At 40.6% G+C, this 17,306-nt stretch overlaps 1 protein-coding gene across 1 annotated transcript in view; it reads left to right on the forward strand.

Moving 5' to 3' along the window:
• Window positions 1-17,306, forward strand: part of LOC119860620 (neurobeachin-like) — a 39,064-nt gene that overhangs the window by 10,062 nt on the left and 11,696 nt on the right. Inside the window, 2 exon segments of the mRNA XM_043504401.1 lie at window positions 1,037-1,192; window positions 3,589-3,759. Of these exon segments, the coding sequence (XP_043360336.1) occupies window positions 1,037-1,192; window positions 3,589-3,759 (327 nt within the window).

The following is a 17,306-nucleotide window of genomic DNA, read 5'->3' on the forward strand; positions in this document are numbered from 1 at the left end:
TTTAATAGCATTTTTGGAAGCATCAGTGAAAGCAAGATGATAATAGGAAGTGTCTCAAAGCGAAAGGTCCCTTTCTTTGTACTAATTAATTGCTGAAAGGCGTGGTATAGAAGTAGTAGTTCAGGAGATTTATCCTTCACTTCTCATTCTGTATATTCATTTTTATAACCAAGTTTGAACAAGATTGTTTTCTCAGATGTTACCTCATCAAAGAGTGAAGGATTTAAACAGAATAACCCCAATAGCAATAACAGGAATTTTTGGATACTGAGAAATATCTGCATAGGTTCCTGTGCCCATTGATAGGAGAAACATGTCCTGGGCATATTAGCCCCTTACCTCCAATCTTTCCTGACTAACAACTCCCATTTCAGAGCTGTCAGCTAGAAGCGTTGGATCTGAGCTCCATAGCCCATTCAGACTTCCTCCACCTGGGGGATTTCCTGCTGGTATTGCCTCTCCTGACATGGTCATCATACCTGATGAGCAGGCATATTTTAAGAATGCACATAGGATTTAAATAGCTGCATCTGATTGGGTCTGTCAACCCTATAATCTGATTAAGTCTCTGGAGGTGTGGGTTACATCAAGGCCACATAACACAAGATGAGATCTTCACCGCAGATGATACACCACCAAGAATTGACTCCATACAGTTTGTTTATGTTAGGACTGGGATTATAAATGGACCTCCTTCATTTTCCCATAGTTCAGTGTGTAGCTTTTTTATCGGAGAATACTTCAGCAAAATACTTAAAATATTAGCACATATTATACAATGTGTTAGGCAGCTTATCAAGAATTGTCACAGCATATAAATCTTTTGTCTTATTCAAAGGGAAACCTGAAGACTCACAATAATTTTTATATTTCTGACATCCAGTATAGACAGCTCCAAATGTTTATATTCAAAATGCTTACTGAACAACAAATTCACAGTTCATTGAAAGTTAAATGTATTCATTTTCTCCCTTAAGTGCATATCAGGAAGGTGTTGGAATGGCTTATTCATAAATGTGTTTTGCATTTCTTACAGCCAATAACTCTGGTGTGAACAAACGGCAGATCACAGACCTTGTGGATCAGAGCATCCAGATCAATGCACATTGTTTCGTGGTCACAGCAGATAATCGCTACATTCTTATCTGTGGCTTCTGGGACAAGAGCTTTCGGGTTTATTCTACAGAAACAGGTGACCATAAACACATAGCCTGTTTCTTATGGGCTCTTATGTCACTATATGGCTGTTAGTCATAGTAACAGTATTTAATGTAGAGTGCTTACCACCAAGAAATTATAGAAATTCTTCTTATAAATATCTGCTTGTAATAGCTTACGGATGTTATTTTGAAGATAATGGGTGTAATAGAAACCAAAAAGTTTACTGTTTTGCTAATGAAAGCTATACAAACCACTGTGATATTAATTAATTGATTCTTTGTGTAAAAAGGTGAACCAAAGCTATTATTAAATTACAATTTTTTTTGATTGGGTGGGTTGATTTGTTTTACATGGACTCTAGATTCAGTTGTTTAGTTTTAGTGATAGTGAGTGGTTCTTTGTTTGGCTGATCTAATGTGAAAGCAAATTTACACAATATACTACCCATAGTCAGTAGGATTTTTGTTTTGTTTTGTGTTCTGATCAAATTTCCACTGTAAGATGGAAGCCCATATTATTTAAAAATTGTATTAGAGTATTAGAAAAAGATGACTAACATTGTAGGCCTGCCGTTGACGTTAATGTGGGACAAATATAGGTTCTTTCAGTATAATAATGTAATATCGTTATGGAACAGTTCATTGGTTTTATATATTGACAATCATTCATGAGCCTATGTAGAATCATAGAATATCAGGGTTGGAAGGGACCTCAGGAGGTCATCTAGTCCAACCCCTGCTCAAAGCAAGACCAATCCCCAATTAAATCATCCCAGCCAGGGCTTTATCAAGCCTGACCTTAAAAATTTCAAAGGAAAGAGATTCCACCACCTCCCTAGGTAACGCATTCCAGTGCTTCACCACCCTCCTAGTGAAAAAGTTTTTCCTAATATCCAACCTAAGCCTCCCCACTGCAACTTGAGACCATTACTCCTCGTTCTGTCATCTGCTACCACTGAAAACAGTCTAGATCCTCCTCTTTGGAACCCCCCTTTCAGGTAGTTGAAAGCAGCTATCAATCCCACTTCATTCTTCTCTTCCACAGACTAAACAATCCTAGTTCCCTCAGCCTCTCCTCATAAGTCATGTGTTCCAGTCCCCTAATCATTTTTGTTGCCCTGGACATATTCCAATTTTTCCACATTCTTCTTGTAGTGTGGGGCACAAAACTGGACACAGTACTCCAGATGAGGCCTCACCAATGTTGAATAGAGGAGAATGATCACGTCCCTCGATCTGCTGGCAATGCCCCTACTTATACAGCCCAAAATGCCATTCTTCTTGGCAACAAGGGCACACTGTTGACTCATATCCAGTTTCTCATCCACTGTAACCCCTAGGTCCTTTTCTGCAGAACTGCTGCCTAGCCGTCCGGTCCCTAGTCTGTAGCGGTGCATGGGATTCTTCCGTCCTAAGTGCAGGACTCTACACTTGTCCTTGTTGAACCTCATCAGATTTCTTTTGGCCCAATCCTCTAATTTGTCTAGGTCCCTCTGTATCCTATCCCTATCCTCCAACATATCTACCTATCCTCCCAGTTTAGTGTCATCTGCAAACTTGCTGAGGGTGCAATCCACACCATCCTCCAGATCATTTATGAAGATACTGAACAAAACTGGCCCAAGGACCGACCCTTGGGGCACTCCACTTGATACCGGCTGCCAACTAGACATGGAGCCATTGATCACTACCTGTTGAGCCCGACAATCTAGCCAGCTTTCTATCCATCTTATAGTCCATTCATCCAGCCCATACTTCTTTAACTTGCTGGCAAGAATACTGTGGGAGACCGTATCAAAGCTTTGCTAAAGTCAAGGAACAACACGTCCGCTGCTTTCCCCTCATCAACAGAGCCACTTGTTATGTAAAATCATTTTGCACAGCAGGAAGTTAAAAACTCATGGAACAATGACTGTTGGGTAGGGATGGTGTCCCTAGCCTCTGTTTGCCAGAAGCTGGGAATGAGTGACAGGAAATGGATCACTTGATGATTACCTGTTCTGTTCATTCCCTCTGGGGCACCTGGCATTGGCTACTGTTGGAAGACAGGATACTGAGCTATATGGATCTTTGGTCTGACCCAGTGTGGCCGTTCTTATGTTCTTTTAACAATTAAGTAAGGGCTTGGGGTGTGGCTGATCTGCACAGAGCACAGGTCCAGGAAGTGCAAAGGTGAATAGTTTAAAGCTCACCTTTGCAATTTCCTGATTCTTGAGCAGCCTCTGTACAGGGCCATCTGTCCCCATCAAGTTAGAGCAGCCTTTGGGCTGTTCAAATTACTGCTGGCTACAAATGTCCAAAAGGGCCAAAAACATGGTTGAAATAAATGTATTTGGTTTCACTGTTTTTTAAATGTGCTTGTTGTCACTTGTGTAAAAAAGAATGTGAATACATACAGAAATCAAACTTGTAATTTCTTTTACTGCAGGAAAATTAACTCAGATTGTTTTTGGCCACTGGGATGTAGTTACTTGCCTTGCCAGATCAGAGTCCTATATTGGTGGTGATTGCTATATTGTCTCTGGATCTCGTGATGCTACATTGCTTCTTTGGTATTGGAGTGGCCGACACCATATTATAGGAGATAATCCAAATAGCAGTAAGTATATATTGTGATAAACACCTGCTAACTTTATATTCTGTACCTTGATTTTTAAATCCATTCCATTAACATCAATAAAAATTATAAAATGTATAAGTTATTCTTGTGAATTGCAAGTACAGTATAATAATAATGAGAAATTAGTTCAGAAAAAAGTGAATATATGTATTTAAATGGCTTATGTGTGGTAAAAATATTTTTGATAAATCATTTCAAGGCCTAATCATAATTTGAGAGCATTTTCTTAAATTCATAATTATTCCTATCACCTCTATCATCCTGTTGCAACATACTAGAACAAAGGGTTGGCTTTGTTGATCATTCAAGAAATCAAGATGTTTGCTATTGTCTTTCAGTATTGGAGCAAAAGTGTTTACTGTTCTGTCAGCTAAAAACTAATGGACTCTGAGATGCAATTTGTAAAATTGTAGAACAGTTCTGTGAGTGTTCTATAGAATTTTGTAGACATTTTGCTGAATATGGTAAGAGCCCAAAGTTTAAATATTTACAATATTTATGTATTTCCCAGACTTTTATTCTGCTTGCATTATTTGCTGAGTTTTTAAAAAGTTTTACACAGTTATGTTAAATAGAAGAAAGGAATTAATTATCTCAGATTTGGAACTATAGGGGAGGTTAGTATGTACATATATAATATTTACACGTTCTCATCCAGGGAATGTCACAGTAGAGATAGCAAGAAATATTTTATCCCTTATGGTCATAACTTCAAGTTGTCAAATAAATGACTGTTTCACACTAATCATTTTCACAAAGATGAAATGGTGTGTTTTATACACATTTTACAATCCTCACAAAGATTGTTGTTATTGGAGATACAAGGGTTAAGTTAATGAAATAGTTCCGTTAGGAAATATTTCTTTGTTGCAGCTACATTTCTTATACATTTATTGCTAGTAGATTAGGACTTATCTTGTAGGAAAAATGAAAGTAAGATGTTCTGTGTAGGTTAAATCCAATTAGTTAATATCTTTAGAATGGCACCCTAGAAAGATGCAGATGATATTTTCAGAAAAGGATTAGTTTCTCAAGAGCTGTCATCTGGAGACACAGATAAGATATTTTATATCACAGACTGTAAGGAGGTGAAGAATTCAAAGAAAAAATGTCAGGTTATAGTAATTATGTGGGCTGTGTGCTTGACTTTATAATGATCTCTTAAACTGAAAGACAGTTAATTATCAATTTCAACTTTAGTGCATCCAATTACCAAAAGGAACTTTAGTTGTTTCAGAAAACATTATTTTCTAAAGCACCATACTTTATTAAATATTTTCAATTCTATATTTTAAAACATTGTATGTGTACTTACCTATGAAACATAAACTGTGTTTTGACTTAAAGAAAACACAGCTATGGCAATTAATAGATTATTTTAAAATGTATTGTGAGAAAAGATTGTCAGGATGAACTCCTTACTGGTTTGGCTACAGTTCATGAGAATCTAATGTATTAGTTGGAATCCTGACTAAACATCACATATGTCAATAGTCAAACCTGTCAAACTCATGCAGAACTCTTCACTAAACAATCTGTATAGACATTGTGCTTAGCAGATGACCTCAGTTCATGATTGTCTGTGTGGGAACTAGTAGATCAGCTCTGGTTTAAATCAGATGAATGGGAAATAATTGGTTTGGGTAAGAGTCTTGAAATGTGCTGCTCCAGCTCAGTGATTAAGAACTTGCTCACTTGGAAAGAAGGATGGGGATCTTTGTTACAATTTTACAAGGATTTCTCTACACAAAATGTATTAAGTAATTTATAACTTAGAATTCGTTGCTGCAATCCATAACAAACAGGGGGTTTTTTGCTTTAAATTTCCATTTGTTAGTTATTTTCTGTGATGTGAGGAGAATAAAATTTTACAAAGTTTTAAAATGCAGTGGTTTCCCATAAAAATAGACTTAGAGAAATAAATTTGCCTCAGTATCTGCATTATTCCCTATCCCTCTCTAAAATTACAATAGCGAATACTATAAATACTAAGTTTTCACAGTAGCAGCCGTGTTAGTCTGTATTTGCAAAAAGAAAAGGAGTACTTGTGGTACCTTAGAGACTAACGAATTTATTTAAGCATAAGCTTTCGTGAGCTACAGCTCACTTCATCCAATGAAGCTGTAGCTCACGAAAGCTTATGCTCAAATAAATTTGTTGGTCTCTAAGGTGCCACAAGTACTCCTTCTCTTTTTATAAATACTAAGTAACTTTATTTAGTTATTTGAGGCAAGTAGCAAGTTTTTAAGGATCACCACATTATATAGATCTGTGGGTAGAAGAAAATTGATTCAGGACAGTGTGAAACATTTCCAAACTGTTTTCAAATGGGTCTGAAACACTCATTATGGGCTATCCATCTGCTACTGAACTCAGTGGGAGTCTGTCTATGGGTTTGAGTGAAAGCCAGCTCTGGTCCAATATGGGCCAAATTATGAATACATTTATTCCAAAGTAAGTGGAGCAATCTCAATGACCTCATTAAAATTACTCATTACTACACTGAGTGTTAAGTATTTGCAAGATCAGGCCCGATATATGTCAAATAGTTTAAGGGGAGATTTTCAAAGGAACAGATGTGAGGTGGACACCTAACTGCCTTTGAAAATCTTCTCCATTAATGTTTAGTATTAGGGTTGAGAAATCTATTCATTAAGTTTTCATTTGTAAAGGTACAGTTAATTTAATGGTAAAGGTTTGTTTACATGTACAATTCATAATACAGCAAAGATATTCATGTTTTAAAAACATGAAGAACAAATGTGACCCTCCTGTGTTTAGTCTCTCGTAACTGCAGAGGAGTTGTAGGACAGCATTAAATCCAATTACCAGTTTGTCCTTTTTTTCTCTTTTAACATTTTTGGGCACTTGTTTGGCTTATTGCTACTGTAACTGTATTATTCCTCATAAAAGGCATACCAAAGACTATGTGATATGCAGTAATGTTCAATATGTATTGTTACAGCTGTTTTATTTGTATATGCTATGATGGCTTTATTGAATGGCTCTTTCAATCAGGTGATTTTGAAACTAGAAAATTATCTCTGTCTTTGAATAGGAGACCTAAGTAGATGATAGAACTGCAGAAAAGTGAGGGACAGATGATTTCATCTGAAACAGACACAAATTCAAACACTAATTTGGAAGTGATAAAAATTAATTTGCACACTTTAATTGGAACCAGCCTCTTGTATGAAAGAAAGGAGAGTGGAGCAGGCAGTTAGTGCTAAAAGCTGATTGAATTTTTTGTCAGGTAGGTATGTTGGACTTGGCCGCTTATCCTCCTGAGCCTCTCTGTGCAATATATTACATTCAGCCTCTGACTGGTGTTCTTTAAAAGGATCAATGCTATTCCTGTTTTGTCCCTAGAGCCTGAAATTTTATTGATTTTGGGACTTGACATTTCTCATTACATACCATAGCTTCCAACAGGATAGTTACAAGAAGTGTGAGTTAACACAGCTTTTTCTAACTGTGGTTGCACTGACCATTATAAATACATTGTGTTGATCAACCCAGAGCTCAATTTGTGCACCTCTTATAATGTATAGTTCTTAGAAGTACATTGTATCTGTACATATGCTTGAAAGGGATGCTGGGAACTTCAATAAAGGAGCTTAGGCAAATTATCCTGCACTCTTGTTTAGGTTGATAGAGAGTTTCTCAAACTATAATCTTTGATTTTGGAACTAATGTTTCTGCAACAACTTTAAACATCTTCTTCATATGGCTGATGTAGATGTAGAGCAGCAACTATAATTTCACATTTAGGTGATTAAGCCAGGTAATTGTGTCAGGAGTAGCGGAGTGTATTGCTGTGATGCTTCCTTCATATTTGTGAATTGGGCACTGAGTTGTTATATGTTCCATGGTCTCTTCTGGGTGACCACAGTTGCAAACTGGAGAGTTTTTAATTTTCCATTTGTGCACCAAATTGATTTGATGTGGATACAAATAGGTAGATGCCTTCACAGATATGTTTGCATATGTATTGTGACAGACCCAGACCAGTGGGGTACAGGACTCTGGTAGAAGGCAGATATACTGGCCACTAGATGAATAATTTTCTGTTCCCTGAGTGACCAGAGTAGGGATGCCCTAGAGCAATCAGGAACCTGCTAGAACCAATTAAGACAGGCAAGCTAATTAAGACACCTAGAGCCAATTAAGAACTTACTAGAATCAATTATGGCAGGCAGGCTAATTAGGACACCAGGTTTAAAAAGGACCTCCCATCAGTTATTGGGGGGTGCACAAGGAGCAGGTAGTGAGAAGGCGTGCTGCTGGAGGACTGAAGAGTACAAGTGTGATCAGGCTTCAGGAGAAAGATCCTGCAGTGAGAATAAAGAAGGTGCTGGTGGAAGGCCATGGGGAAGTAGCCCAGGGAGTTGTAGCTGTCACACAGCTGATACAGGGAACATTGTAAACAGTTGCTATCCACAGGGCCCTGGGCTGGAACCCGGGCTGACCCTCTACACCCCGATCCCCCCCACTCCTGATCGGACACAGGAGGAGTTGACCTGGTCTGTGAGAAACACCGGAAGGGAAGGTCTAATTTGGAAAGGAATCTGACCTGTCCCGACCCACTAGGAGGGACACAGACACTGCGGGGATTATTCTCCGTTTCCCCCATGCTGGCCAGGGATGAGGTTAGCTGAGTGAATGGCAGGTTTAAGCCTCTAGCAGAAGCGGCCAAACTGAGGGCTGCCGTGAACCTCTTGAGGTGAGCAAATCCGCCAAAAAGCGCAGGAGCCACCAAGGCAGAAGAGGAACTTTGTCACAGTATTGTCTGCTTGCATGTGTAGATGTTTATTTAAACCATTACATGTTAGTGCAATTTAAATCCCAGTTTTTGAACTTGGCTTTTTGCTTGTGTTCATCCAAAATGTGGCTATAACAGGCACTAGGTTTCTTATTGTAAATCAAGTCCATTCAGTGTTCCACTGTGTCAATCCAAAGAAAGTTGGCATGAAGCTATTTGTCCTACCTTCACCTATTTGCCTGGTGACCAAAATATGCCTCCACCATATATACTTGTCCTATATACTGTGGGAAGTGAGCCCTTTTGGGGCGCTCATGTTGAGATAAGACACTAATTTCAGCGCTCCATCTCACACATTGGAAGTAATGCAATAAAAAGTACTTAGCATTTATATAATATTTGCATCAATAGATCTCAAAGCAGGGTATCACTACCTCTCATTTTAAAGATGGGGTCAATACAGCACAGTGATTTGCCCAAATTCACCTATCAAGTTAGTGGCACAGCCAGGATCAGAAGCCAGCTTCCTGACTCCGAGACCTGGGCTCTCTATATTGGAGCACACTACATTCCTCTTTTTAGCTTTCTTCCATCTATGCAAGATTCACAGTCCATCGCCTATTGTGATTTTTGTGGGTGTCTAAAGCTCTACAATATTCATGTTTCTGAACAAATAATGGAACAGTTCTGCCAAGATAAGATACTGTGAAGCTTGTCTTGAACTTAATACTATCAATAATCTTTCTTCTTAAAACATCAACTTATTGTAATTGGGCAACTTTCCCTAACTCGATAGCTGCATTATTTTCAGATGTAGTCTGGTAATTTTGTCAAAATGTGTGCATGTTTTGTGACTATAAAAACTAAAGATGATTATTATTATCAACATCCAAAACAAAGCACTTTCGATGCATTTATTTTATGTGTTTTTTTCTATAAAGGCGTCAGTGATAAGATACTTCTGTATCATACACGTATTTATTGAATTCAACATCTATAGCTCAGTTATAAGCCTGTTCTTGTTCCCATCAAAGTCAGTGATGAAATGGGAACCAAATTTGACCCTATGTCTAAATCAGGCCTTTTTTTCCAAAAGAAGCCTAGGAGACATTTCCGCATAGCAATAGGTATATGTTACTTCCTTTAAGTGGCATTATAATGGCAAGAAAATCAATTTGTTAGTCTCTAAGGTGCCACAAGTACTCCATTTCTTTTTGCGAATACAGACTAACACGGCTGCTACTCTGAAAACAGAACAAATAATGACATTGTTCATATTTCTTTTTTTTACTAGAAAAGCATGGCATCTTCAACAGAAGAGTTTTACAGATACATTATGCATTGCATTTTTGTCACAGAGACCAGAAGATATCTTTTATTTTAAACCTAACTGAAGAACTCAGTTGCCTGAAGAAAGGACTAAGTCTTATGTGCATTTTCTCTTTGTTTACCCTGTAATGATTCCTTTGCAGAGGTGCCACATTGGGAAAATTACTGTGAGCTTATAGTGATGGTGTTTCAATTCATAGTGAGATAGTTTCACCTACAGCTCCCTCTGTGCCATAGCCTTTAACCTCTAGCTGCATCTATCAGTTGTGATGTGACAGTGACAGAATATTTTGCTAGATTTTGAATGATTGCTGAGGTTCATGACATCTGTTCTTTGCAATGAAGTGTAATGTGGGTGAGGTTCTCTTCCCCATTCTGCAGTTTTCCCAGTAGAAAAATATCACTGACTATAATTTTATTTTCTTTCTTTGAGCGCTAAGGGGAAATAATGTAGGTTTTGTAGCAATTTAACTGTTACTCCAAATAATCAAATTCTGTGACTACATTTTACAGATTTATGAAGTATATTCAAAAATAGGATTTTTTAAAATCTGTAGTAAGGAACACCGTTGGTCTGTATAGGCTTTAATGTTTGCAAATCAAAAGGATCACAGTTAACATCCAGTTTAATTATCAAAATTTTCTACATTAACTCTGTCTTTGCTGATTTAAAATTAAATGTTTGCAGCTTCAATGCGTTCTTATGTTTTGCTATTCCAGAATAACATGTTACAGATAGTATACTGTTGTCTTTGGCAAAGTATGAGGAAAAAATCTTGTTACAAATTATGTTCTGCTTTTCTTTCAGTATTTAAAAGCACATGAGATCATTTAACTTAATCATTTATTAGTTTGTTCATAGTCTAATGATACTGTGAAGTTTACCTTATCTTTAATACTTTATAATAATTTGATCAAGAGATCAAAAACCATGAATCGGATCCCCAAAAACCCTTGAGATTGGCTCCACAAATCATAAAACATTCTAAAAACATCACCAAGACATATTTTAGTCTATCTTTTTTCTTTTTAACTTTCTTCTGCTCTTCTGGCTCTCTGTGTGTGATAATTTCACGTTGAAAGTCAACTTTTAATGCACACAAACTGCACGCCTCTCCCTGGTTCTTCAGATGGAGACTCCACTTACCCTCTCCTCTTCCCTAAGACAGGGGAACTGCCATACACTTCCTGTTGCTGTTTTGACTCCCCCGATCCCCTGTCTTGCTGCTCCCCAGGGCTTCTCCCTTTCCCCAGACCCAGTAGCATTTCCTCCACTCCCCTGCCTCACTGCTCCCTGGGGCTTCATCTCTACCTGGATCCCAAGTAGAGGAGAAATCATGAGATCAGAGCTGCTTCTTATATCATTTCAAGAGCAGCTCTCAGATGCCAAAATCCTGTGACTCACAGTCTGTTCTAGACTGCCTGCCCTGGCTGCTCGGAGGGTACTCCCTTTACTTACCACTACCCCGGGACTTGGAGAACTGCCATTCTGTCCTGTCCAGCTCCTATCCCACCACTGTCATCTGCACCCGCCTCAGTCTCCCTCCTGCCTCCCACATCCTCAGCCTCCCTTCTGCCCCCTCCTTCATCAGTCTCCCTCCTGCCTCTCACATCCTCAGCCTTCCTCCTCAGCCTCCCTTCTGCCCTGCTCCTTCTTCAGTCTCCCACATCCTCAGCCTTCCTTCTGCCCTGCTCCTTCCTCAGTGTCTCTTCAGCCTCCCTTCTGCTCCCCCTGGGCCTTGCTCTCCCTCATCTACCTTCCATAGTGTCTCTGCACTCCTCACAGTCCATGTCCTGTTTAGCCCCCTGAATCATAGCATGGAAGCCATGTGGGCATGGCTTCAGTTTCATTGAAAATACTGTAGTAGGAAGTAGCAGCCAACTTTATTAAAGGCAGCTGGACTTCCACATGCACATAAACTATCGGGAAATGGTGGACATCTTGCTGGCTTTAGCCCCATTGATAGTAATAGGAGATGGTGGCCCTCTTGAATAACGAAAATTCATGAGTTGGCATCTTTTCATCATGTTTTCAAGAGACGGGTAAAAAACACCCGAAATCACTAGCATCATGATGAAATCGCAAGAGTTGGCAATACTGAATCACAGTAACTTTTCAACCAAATAAACACTTGGGCCTAGTTTGTCCCCATCAGAGCCCTGGGAAAGCTTCCCCTGCAGGACACTCACCTGGCTGCTGTGTGTGGGTCCCACATGCTTTTAAACTTTCCTTGATCTCAGTAGGCTCCAGCTGCTGTGTCTTTGGCTCTATGGCACACTTCATGGAAATAGACTCTGACTGTTACCCCCTGACAGATGTGGGATCTTGCATCCAGGACAAGTGCTGATCTCTCAGACTCTCGGGTAGTTTAAGTACACCCTTTTGCAGAGTTCCATCTTTGTGAGCACTCTGGTTTACATTTAATTTCTCCATGGACACATGGTGGTTGAAACACATAATAGACAGACGTTGCTAAAAGAATTCTAAAGCAATTACTCTTTTCTTTAGAGAGCACAAGAGATATACAGGTCCAGAAATAAATATGCTATATGCCCTTCCCTGATTTAGTTTCTTCACTGCTGTTGGGTTTTTTTTGGGATTTGGTCAGTGTCCTTTAGGGTGTCCAGGATCCCATCTTCTTCACTTGACTTCTCTGAATCATTGGGTTGTGCACGTGGACGCACTCGCTTGTTCTTTTCTCTCTCTCAGCTTGTGAGAGTCTTCCTTTTATGCAGTTCCAATCCCCACTGTGAGGATGACCCCAATAATCAGCCTTGTCAGGTAATCAGTCACCCACTAGGTGGTCTGTTGCTCAGTTACCATCTACCTTGGCGGACCAGTTTTCTTGGTAAGGCCACTTTCTTTGTCTAAATCTGTTTGCACTGGTATAGAAGACTATCAAGATATAATGACTTTTTTGTGGTTAGCCCTGTGTCAGAAGTCCAGTCCAACCTGGAGGTACAAAGACAGAAGGCAGACAAAGCCCAAGTTCAAAGTAGAGTTTGCCGTCTGACACAGCTATATATAGGTTTCAGAGTAGCAGCCGTGTTAGTCTGTATTCTCAAAAAGAAAAGGAGTACTTGTGGCACCTTAGAGACTAACAAATTTATTAGAGCATAAGCTTTCGTGAGCTACAGCTCACTTCATCGGATGCATTTGGTGGAAAAAACAGAGTAGAGATTTATATACACACACACAGAGAACATGAAACAATGGGTTTATCATACACACTGTAAGGAGAGTGATCACTTAAGATAAGCCATCACCAACAGCAGGGGGGGGAAGGAGGAAAACCTTTCATGGTGACAAGCAGGTAGGCTAATTCCAGCAGTTAACAAGAATATCAGAGGAACAGTGGGGGGCGGGGGGGGAGGGAGAAAGACCATGGGGAAATAGTTTTACTTTGTGTAATGACTCATCCATTCCCAGTCTCTATTCAAGCCTAAGTTAATTGTATCCAGTTTGCAAATTAATTCCAATTCAGCAGTCTCTCGTTGGAGTCTGTTTTTGAAGCTTTTTTGTTGAAGTATAGCCACTCTTAGGTCTGTGATCGAGTGACCAGAGAGATTGAAGTGTTCTCCAACTGGTTTTTGAATGTTATAATTCTTGACGTCTGATTTGTGTCCATTCATTCTTTTACGTAGAGACTGTCCAGTTTGGCCAATGTACATGGCAGAGGGGCATTGCTGGCACATGATGGCATATATCACATTGGTAGATGCGCAGGTGAAGGAGCCTCTGATAGTGTGGCTGATGTGATTAGGCCCTATGATGGTATCCCCTGAATAGATATGTGGACAGAGTTGGCAACGGGCTTTGTTGCAAGGATAGGTTCCTGGGTTAGTGGTTCTGTTGTGTGGTGTGTGGTTGCTGGTGAGTATTTGCTTCAGATTGGGGGGCTGTCTGTAAGCAAGGACTGGTCTGTCTCCCAAGATCTGAGAGAGCGATGGCTCGTCCTTCAGGATAGGTTGTAGATCCTTGATGATGCGTTGGAGGGGTTTTAGTTGGGGGCTGAAGGTGATGGCTAGTGGCGTTCTGTTGTTTTCTTTGTTGGGCCTGTCCTGTAGTAGGTGACTTCTGGGTACTCTTCTGGCTCTGTCAATCTGTTTCTTCACTTCAGCAGGTGGGTACTGTAGTTGTAGGAATGCATGATAGAGATCTTGTAGGTGTTTGTCTCTGTCTGAGGGGTTGGAGCAAATGCGGTTATATCGTAGCGCTTGGCTGTAGACAATGGATCGAGTGGTATGATCTGGATGAAAGCTAGAGGCATGTAGGTAGGAATAGCGGTCAGTAGGTTTCCGATATAGGGTGGTGTTTATGTGACCATCGCTTATTAGCACCGTAGTGTCCAGGAAGTGGATCTCTTGTGTGGACTGGTCCAGGCTGAGGTTGATGGTGGGATGGAAATTGTTGAAATCATGGTGGAATTCCTCAAGAGCTTCTTTTCCATGGGTCCAGATGATGAAGATGTCATCAATGTAGCGCAAGTAGAGTAGGGGCATTAGGGAACGAGAGCTGAGGAAGCGTTGTTCTAAGTCAGCCATAAAAATGTTGGCATACTGTGGGGCCAACTCTGACATCATAATCAAAAAGGCTGACAAAGGAGGTGCTGTCGTCATCATGAATAGGTCAGAGTATGAACAAGAGGCTACTAGGCAGCTCTCCAACACCACTTTCTACAAGCCATTACCCTCTGATCCCACTGAGAGTTACCAAAAGAAACTACAGCATTTGCTCAAGAAACTCCCTGAAAAAGCACAAGAACAAATCCGCACAGACACACCCCTGGAGCCAGGACCTGGGGTATTCTATCTGCTACCCAAGATCCATAAACCTGGAAATCCTGGACGCCCCATCATCTCAGGCATTGGCACCCTGACAGCAGGATTGTCTGGCTATGTAGACTCCCTCCTCAGGCCCTTCGTTACCAGCACTCCCAGCTATCTTCGAGACACCACCGATTTCCTGAGGAAACTACAGTCCATTGGTGATCTTCCTAAAAACACCATCCTAGCCACTATGGATGTAGAAGCCCTCTACACCAACATTCCACACAAAGATGGACTACAAGCCGTCAGGAACAGTATCCCCGATACTGTCACGGCTAACCTGGTGGCAGAACTTTGTGACTTTGTCCTGACCCATAACTATTTCACATTTGGTGACAATGTATACCTTCAAATCAGCGGCACTGCGATGGGTACCCGCATGGCCCCACAGTATGCCAACATTTTTATGGCTGACTTAGAACAACGCTTCCTCAGCTCTCGTTCCCTAATGCCCCTACTCTACTTGCGCTACATTGATGACATCTTCATCATCTGGACCCATGGAAAAGAAGCTCTTGAGGAATTCCACCATGATTTCAACAATTTCCATCCCACCATCAACCTCAGCCTGGACCAGTCCACACAAGAGATCCACTTCCTGGACACTACGGTGCTAATAAGCGATGGTCACATAAACACCACCCTATATCGGAAACCTACTGACCGCTATTCCTACCTACATGCCTCTAGCTTTCATCCAGATCATACCACTCGATCCATTGTCTACAGCCAAGCGCTACGATATAACCGCATTTGCTCCAACCCCTCAGACAGAGACAAACACCTACAAGATCTCTATCATGCATTCCTACAACTACAGTACCCACCTGCTGAAGTGAAGAAACAGATTGACAGAGCCAGAAGAGTACCCAGAAGTCACCTACTACAGGACAGGCCCAACAAAGAAAACAACAGAACGCCACTAGCCATCACCTTCAGCCCCCAACTAAAACCCCTCCAACGCATCATCAAGGATCTACAACCTATCCTGAAGGACGAGCCATCGCTCTCTCAGATCTTGGGAGACAGACCAGTCCTTGCTTACAGACAGCCCCCCAATCTGAAGCAAATACTCACCAGCAACCACACACCACACAACAGAACCACTAACCCAGGAACCTATCCTTGCAACAAAGCCCGTTGCCAACTCTGTCCACATATCTATTCAGGGGATACCATCATAGGGCCTAATCACATCAGCCACACTATCAGAGGCTCCTTCACCTGCGCATCTACCAATGTGATATATGCCATCATGTGCCAGCAATGCCCCTCTGCCATGTACATTGGCCAAACTGGACAGTCTCTACGTAAAAGAATGAATGGACACAAATCAGACGTCAAGAATTATAACATTCAAAAACCAGTTGGAGAACACTTCAATCTCTCTGGTCACTCGATCACAGACCTAAGAGTGGCTATACTTCAACAAAAAAGCTTCAAAAACAGACTCCAACGAGAGACTGCTGAATTGGAATTAATTTGCAAACTGGATACAATTAACTTAGGCTTGAATAGAGACTGGGAATGGATGAGTCATTACACAAAGTAAAACTATTTCCCCATGGTATTTCTCCCTCCCACCCCACCCCCCACTGTTCCTCTGATATTCTTGTTAACTGCTGGAATTAGCCTACCTGCTTGTCACCATGAAAGGTTTTCCTCCTTCCCCCCCCTGCTGTTGGTGATGGCTTATCTTAAGTGATCACTCTCCTTACAGTGTGTATGATAAACCCATTGTTTCATGTTCTCTGTGTGTGTGTATATAAATCTCTACTCTGTTTTTTCCACCAAATGCATCCGATGAAGTGAGCTGTAGCTCACGAAAGCTTATGCTCTAATAAATTTGTTAGTCTCTAAGGTGCCACAAGTACTCCTTTTCTTTTTGAGCTATATATACAGAAGGCCAGATCGTCAAAGATATTTATGCTTCTAACTTCCATTTAAATCAATCTATGGACGTTAGGAGCCATTGAAATCAGTGGAAGTTAGGAACCTAAATACCTTTGAGAATCTGGGCCACAGTTCATAATCTCAAACAGAATTCATGAATTGTACATATACTGATTTCCCAAATTGTCACAGTCCCCTTTCACAGAAGAACCCACAGAATGGGAAAACAGACTGGAAAATCCATAAGATTGTTGCATCATCTCCTCAGATTATTCCACCCCACACATCATACCCTTGGATATATAAAAGCCACATAGACAAAGAAACCACCAAAACTCAACCTCAATCTCTAGCAAATCCCTGGTCAGATACACACAGCACATGTCTCTTTCTGCTTCTCGCAGCTTTCTGTTCTCCCTAGCTGAAAAGCCAGATCATCTGCCAGTTTTGTATACCTCCCCCTTTGATAGGCGAGGTTAATGCTGTAGATGGTGAGTTTATACTTTACTTGTAACTCTTTTTTTTGCACTTTAAACCCATTTCATAAAGAATCGCATTACAGAGACTGACTGCTTCCAGGTATAATTTCCAGCCAAGGAAGAAAAGTGCATTCCTGGTTCCCAAGAAAAAAAGGAGGTTGAAGACCAGTCCTGGATCTCAGGCTCTGAACACGTACATCTTTACACAGCAATTCAGGATGGTAACTCTAACA

Source organism: Dermochelys coriacea, chromosome 1, assembly GCF_009764565.3.
Source record: "Dermochelys coriacea isolate rDerCor1 chromosome 1, rDerCor1.pri.v4, whole genome shotgun sequence".
NCBI classification, from domain to species: Eukaryota; Metazoa; Chordata; order Testudines; family Dermochelyidae; genus Dermochelys; species Dermochelys coriacea.